We start from the raw sequence: 6,000 nt of genomic DNA, 5'->3' as shown, positions 1-6,000 counted from the left end.
GAGTGCCAGGTGGGTGTGGCCCATTGGGTGGGCGTGGCCCATTGGGTGGGCGTGGTTGCGGTGGTAACGGCAGACTGGGTGGGACTAAAAAGTTCAATCAATCAATTTCAACTTTGCAAGAACTTTTTTTTCCCGCGAGAAGTTGAAATTGACTGATTGAACCTTTTTTTTTTTTTTGCACATGGTGGCGGAGGCCTAAAGTGAAAAGGTTTTATAAAAACCAGCTGAAGGCCTAGGACTGAGGCGACAGCACGTGTGCCCACAGAGAGGGCTCTGAGTGCCACCTCTGCCACCCGTGCCATAGGTTTGCCACCACTGGTCTAGATCGTGTGTTTCTCAACCTCAACAAGTTTAAAAGGTGTAGACTCTGGCATGCTGGCTGGCTGAATTCGGGGAATTGAAGTTCACACCTATTAAGCCTGCTAGGCTGAGAAACACGGGCCTAGAAAATTGTAGTTTGTCTTGCGGATCTTTTTTCCTGACCTGGCCTACTTCAGAGGGCTGACACGATGTCACTGGGAAGAGTGAGGCTGAAAACCTTTGGAAGCATTTGTGTGCGTATTTGTGGGGAACGGTGGAATGGAGGATCAAATTTACGCTAACCCTCCTAAGCCCTGCTCAAATGTGGCCCTTCTGCTGCCTGTGAGTTCTAGAAGTGCAACTTTTCTTTTATTGGGATTTAGAGATAGAAAAGGAGAAACTGCTTTCTCCACAGGCAGTGCCAAAGTTGGAAGATTTCAAAGATTCGGTCAACTCTGTGTCCTTTGGAGGAGGAGAAGGAGGAGGTACGCACAGAGCCTGTAGATCAGGGGTGTCAAACTCAATTTCACTGAGGGCCGCATTGCGGTTGCCCTGGGGGTGGGGGTGGCCAGAGTGGGTGCAGCCTACTAGGTGGGCGTGGATGGAGTGGATGTGGCCTACTGGGTGGGCGTGGCCAGTTCTGCATCATTTGCGTCAAGGGTGCCTATGGGGTCCTGGGCAGGAGTGGGACAGATCTGAGGGTCTCTGGCAGAAGGGGGTGGGACAAGGGCAAGTGCCAAGGCATGGTCCACCGGGGCAAGTGCCAAGATGGCCACCACAAAATTGTACATTGGCTCCCGGCCGGCCTGGGCCAGGGCCAAGGCAGAGGGGGCCGTTCCCTCACTGTTTCCAGGATGGCTTCGCAGGCCACATGAAACCACTTCGCGGGCCGCATCTGGCCCCCGGGCCTTCTGTTTGACATGTCTGCTGTAGATTGTCTACTTGTTTTACAGCAGAGGTGGGGAACTATGGCCCCTTTATGAGTTGTGGACTTCAACTCCCAGAATTCCTGAGCTAGCATGACTCAGCATGAATCAACATGGTTGGCTCAGGAATTCTGGGAGTTGAAGTCCACAAGTCATAAAAGGGCGATAGTTCCCCGCCCGTTTTACAGCTTGAGAGGGATACTGAAGAAGACCTTTGGCATTAACTAGAAAGGTTCCATTTATAAAGAAAAAATACATATCCTTTTATTTTCTGAAAACCCGGGAATTGGGATCCCTGCCAGATGCAGTCTACTCACCTGGGTTGGGTGGTGTCAGCCCGGCCGGTGGACTCGGAAGCGCCTTGGCCATGTGACAGCGGGATGGGGACAGGTGTGGAGGTGTCCGCCTTGGCTATGGTGATCTCCTGGGCCTCTGAAGCATCTTCTCCACAATGTGGACAGAAGATCATACCATTCAGTTGGGAAACGCAGGCCTTGTGGAAGCGGTGAGCAACACGGAAGTCCGGGTGGCACTCCAGAAAGGTGCCCTGAGAAAAAGGAAAACAGCTGTCAGGGATCTGATGGTCCCGCCACACCTTCTGTATATTAGTCTTCAGCAACAATTCCTAGGATTCCTCCACTGGCCAAACTCGCAAAAAAAATGATGGGGAGTGTAGTCCCAAAGGTGCTTTTTTCACGAGGCAACTGGACTTTCTTGTTTTTCTTGAAGACGTTTCGCTTCTCATCCAAAAAGCTTCTTCAGCTCTGACTGGATGGTGGGAATGGAAGGATTTATATATTTTAAATACAGTGAAGATTTCTACAGGAAAAAAAACATGGCTGCGCCATGGGCTCACCTGTGTCCCCCATTGTGGCCAATCTCTACATGGAAGAGATAGAAACCAAAGGCCTAAATTCCTTCACAGGAATTCAACCCACTCACTGTATGTGGACAATATTTGGGTCAAAATCAAAACACAGGGATTGGAAGCATTCACCAAACATATCAACTCGGTGGACAGATGCGTCAAATTCACATGCAAAGATGTTAAGGAAAATAATCTAGCCCAGGGCTTTTCAACCTTTTCACCCATTGTACCACTTTTAGGATATGGCAACATCCGAGTACCACCAGTCGCCTAGCAAGGTGTCAAAAACTTGATGACCAAAAAAAAAAGGAAAAAAGTGATAAAGTACAGGTAGTCTTCGACTTACAACAGTTCGCTTAGTGACTGTTCGAAGTTACAATGGCACTGAAAAAAGTGCCCCCCAAGCCACAGCCGAGCAAGACACCTGCCTGCCCACCCAGCGGCGCTCTTCCTCCTGTCTGAGGTTTTCATTGTTGTGAGCATTTCTGTTGAGGATTGGCAGCGGGGGTGGGGGGGGTGTTTGGCGTTTATTCCCCCCATCTGCTGGGTGGTTGCAGCAGGTTTTGGTTACTTCACATGACCCTGGGACACTGTGACCATCATAAATATGAATCAGTTGCCAAGCATCTGAATGTAAATCACAAGACCCTGGAGATGCTGCAACATTCCAGCTGATCGGCGCTTCTTCTGGGCTCAGCAGAAGCGCCAGGATCAGTGCCGAGCTCCAGCTGGAGCCTGGCGCTGATCCTGGAGCTTCTGCTGAGGCCTGACAGCCCTGCAGCTCCAGCCGTCTCTCGCTCAGGCTTGTGCGGTGCTGCCATCGGTTCAGCTCATTCCCCTCCCCCACTACCACTTTTCTAGGATGGTTGCGTACCACCTGCCAGGTGCCAATGTACCACAGGTGGTACCCATACCACTGGTTGAAAAGCCCTGGAGTAGCCTTCCTGGACTGTGCAGTATACATTAAGGAAGACAGAAGCCTTAACATTGAAATTTACAGAAAACCCACACAGAGATCAATATTTATATTTTGATTCTCACCACCCACTGAAGCACAAAAGCTGAAGCCCTGCCTCCCAGCAAAGATGGAAAAGGAAAAGAAAACACATCCAGGAAGCCCTCAGAACCTGTGGCTATCATCAAATCTCAAAAAAGACCCAGCAGGAGCTCCTCCATAACAGACAAAGAAAAAATAAACAATAAACGAAGTAACGTAGTCATTCCATACGTTGCAGGAATATGGGAAAAACTCAGGAGAATCTTCGGCCAACACAACATACGTGCACACTTCAAACCCAAGAATACACTAAGGCAGAAGCTTGTCCACCCCAAGGATAAAACACCCAGACACAAACTGAGCAACGTGGTATATGCAGTACAATGCAGTGAGCCATGTGCAGATCTGTACACTGGGGAAACAAAACAACCACTTAATAAAGGCACGGCACGACAAAGGAGAACAAACCCATCAGGACAGGATTCAGCAGTCCATCTGCATTTAAAAGACAAAGGTCGCTCTTTTGAAGATAGCAAAGTCCACATTTTGGACAGAGGGGACCGCTGGTTTGAAAGAGGAGGTCAAAGAGACCATGTATGTCAAAATTGAACAGCCCTCTCTTAACAGAGGGAGAGGGATACGACATCATCTATCTCCAGTCTACAACAGTTCCAAGAAGGCTCCATACACATTTGCACCACTCAGGTGACCCTGAGGACACAGGTAAACCTCCAAATGGCCTCAATGACTCTTTAAAAGAATGCAAATGACCAGCTGTCTGCGAGGAATATAAATCCTTCCATCCCTCACCATCCAGTCAGAGTCGAAGAAGCTTCTTGGATGAGAAGCGAAACGTCTTCAAAGAAAAACAAGAAGGTCCAGTTGCCTCGTGACAAAAGCACCTTTGGGACAACTATGACCTGGAAGACTGAGAGTCTCCAGAGACATGATGAGGATTGTAGTTCAAGGCTTTTCAACCTTTTCACCCATTATACCACTTTTAGGATATGGCAACATCCGAGTACCACCAGTCACCTAGCAAGGTGTCAAAAACTTGATGACCAAAAAAAAAAAAAAAAAAGAAAAAGGAAAAAAGTGATAAAGTACAGGTAGTCCTCGACTTACAACAGTTCGCTTAGTGACTGTTCAAAGTTACAAGGGCACTGAAAAAAGTGGCCCCCAAGCCACAGCCGAGCAAGACACCTGCCTGTCCGCCCGGGGGCGCTCTTCCTCCTGTCCGAGGTTTCCATTGTTGTGAGCATTTCTGTTGAGGATTGGCAGCGGGAGTGGGGTGGGGGGTGTTTGGTTTTCATTCCCCCCCCCCGTCTGCTGGGTGGTTGCAGCAGGTTTTGGTCACTTCACATGACCCTTGGACACTGTGACCGTCATAAATATGAATCAGTTGCCAAGCATCTGAATGTAAATCACAAGACCCTGGAGATGCTGCAACATTCCAGCTGATCGGTGCTTCTTCTGGGTTCAGTAGAAGCGCCAGGATCAACGCTGAGCTCCAGCTGGAGCCTGGCGCTGATCCTGGCGCTTCCACTGAGCCCTGACAACCCCGAAGGAGTGCCGATCAGCTGGAAAGCGTCACTGATCCTGGTGCTTCCGCTGAGCCCTGACAGCCCTGCAGCTCCAGCCGTCTCTCACTCAGGCTTGTGCGGTGCTGCCACCGGTTCAGCTCATTCCCCTCTCCCGCTATCACTTTTCTAGGATGGTCACGTACCACCTGCAAGGTGCCAATGTACCACAGGTGGTACCCGTACCACTGGTTGAAAAGCCCTGTTGTAGTTTCCCAACATTTGAAAGGTTACTGGGTAAGCCAACATTGGAGTTGACAACCAGGCTTGCTAGAAATAGTAGAACTGAAAATTCAGGAAGAACAAGATATAAAAACCCAACCTTTGCCGCTAGCAAGCAGCCAAATTCCCCAGGATGAGCAGGCCTAGAAGACGTAACTGAAGCCTGGTCCTCTCTACTGTCAATTGAGCTAATTGACCTTGAGGTCAATTAGCTCAAAATGGCACCCAATGGGTTCATTCAGGTAGTCTCAGGACTGCGCTCTGCCCCTCAAATACCCCCAGAGGGTGGATGGTGACCCTCTCACCCCATTTTCAGGTCCCCACACGCCTGCCGATTTTCATTCCTCACCGCCGTGCAGAAGTAGCCACATCCAGGGCAGCAGTGATGCTTCACCATCCGGGCACGGTGGGCTTCGCACAGGACCATGAGGGGAACCCGGCTGGAGGGACGCATCGTTTCTTGCTTCAAAATGCTGCTGCTGCAGCCATTGAGCTGTAAAGGCAGAAAGGAGAAGCTGTCTCCACTTGTTTGTGGGCCAGGTCCCACTGAGGTAATTTATTAGGGTAACGTTTCAGTCTTGGTGACTTTAAGAGATGTGTGGACTTCAACTCCCAGAATTCCTCAGCCAGCCATGCTTGCTAAGGAATTCTGGGAGTTGAAGTCCACACATCTTAAAGCCTCTAAGATTGAGAAACCCTGCCTTGGGGGTTAAACTGTCTTTGTTTCAGATGGCAGAAAAGACCCATTTCATTCAGATGTCAAGTTTGCCATCTTCAGCTAAAACAGTGGTTCTCAACCTTTTTAATGCCGCGACCCCAACCGGTCGTAAGTTGAGGACTAAACCGGTCGTAAGTCGAGGACTAAACCGGTCGTAAGTCAAGGACTACCCAACCGGTCATAAGTCGAGGACTTTCCCTGCCCGGGAGCGCCGCGCATGCGTGGTTCCACCCCTTGCGCCGGCCGAGGCGTAGCTGGCAAGCGGCAGAGACGGAGCAGGCTGACCACCAGCTGGCCCAGCCCAAGGGAGGTAAGGCACCCGCCGGAAAAGGAAAAAAAATGGCGGACAAAAAAAATGGAGGACAGCCTTGCTTGGCGACCCCCATGAA

General features: G+C 50.1%; 1 protein-coding gene across 1 annotated transcript in view; it reads right to left on the bottom strand.

Moving 5' to 3' along the window:
- Positions 1-6,000, bottom strand: part of EHMT2 (euchromatic histone lysine methyltransferase 2) — a 56,088-nt gene that overhangs the window by 31,803 nt on the left and 18,285 nt on the right. The window contains exons 11-12 of the mRNA XM_015824326.1: positions 5,243-5,386; positions 1,544-1,773 (exon numbers count right to left, since the gene is read on the bottom strand). Coding sequence (XP_015679812.1) covers positions 1,544-1,773; positions 5,243-5,386 — 374 coding nt within the window. The remainder of the gene's footprint in view (positions 1-1,543; positions 1,774-5,242; positions 5,387-6,000) is intronic.

The sequence above is a fragment of the Protobothrops mucrosquamatus genome, unplaced genomic scaffold (assembly GCF_001527695.2).
Source record: "Protobothrops mucrosquamatus isolate PMUCROS unplaced genomic scaffold, P.Mucros_1.0 scaffold2204, whole genome shotgun sequence".
NCBI classification, from domain to species: Eukaryota; Metazoa; Chordata; class Lepidosauria; order Squamata; family Viperidae; genus Protobothrops; species Protobothrops mucrosquamatus.
This window is presented reverse-complemented; position numbering and strand designations above follow the sequence as displayed.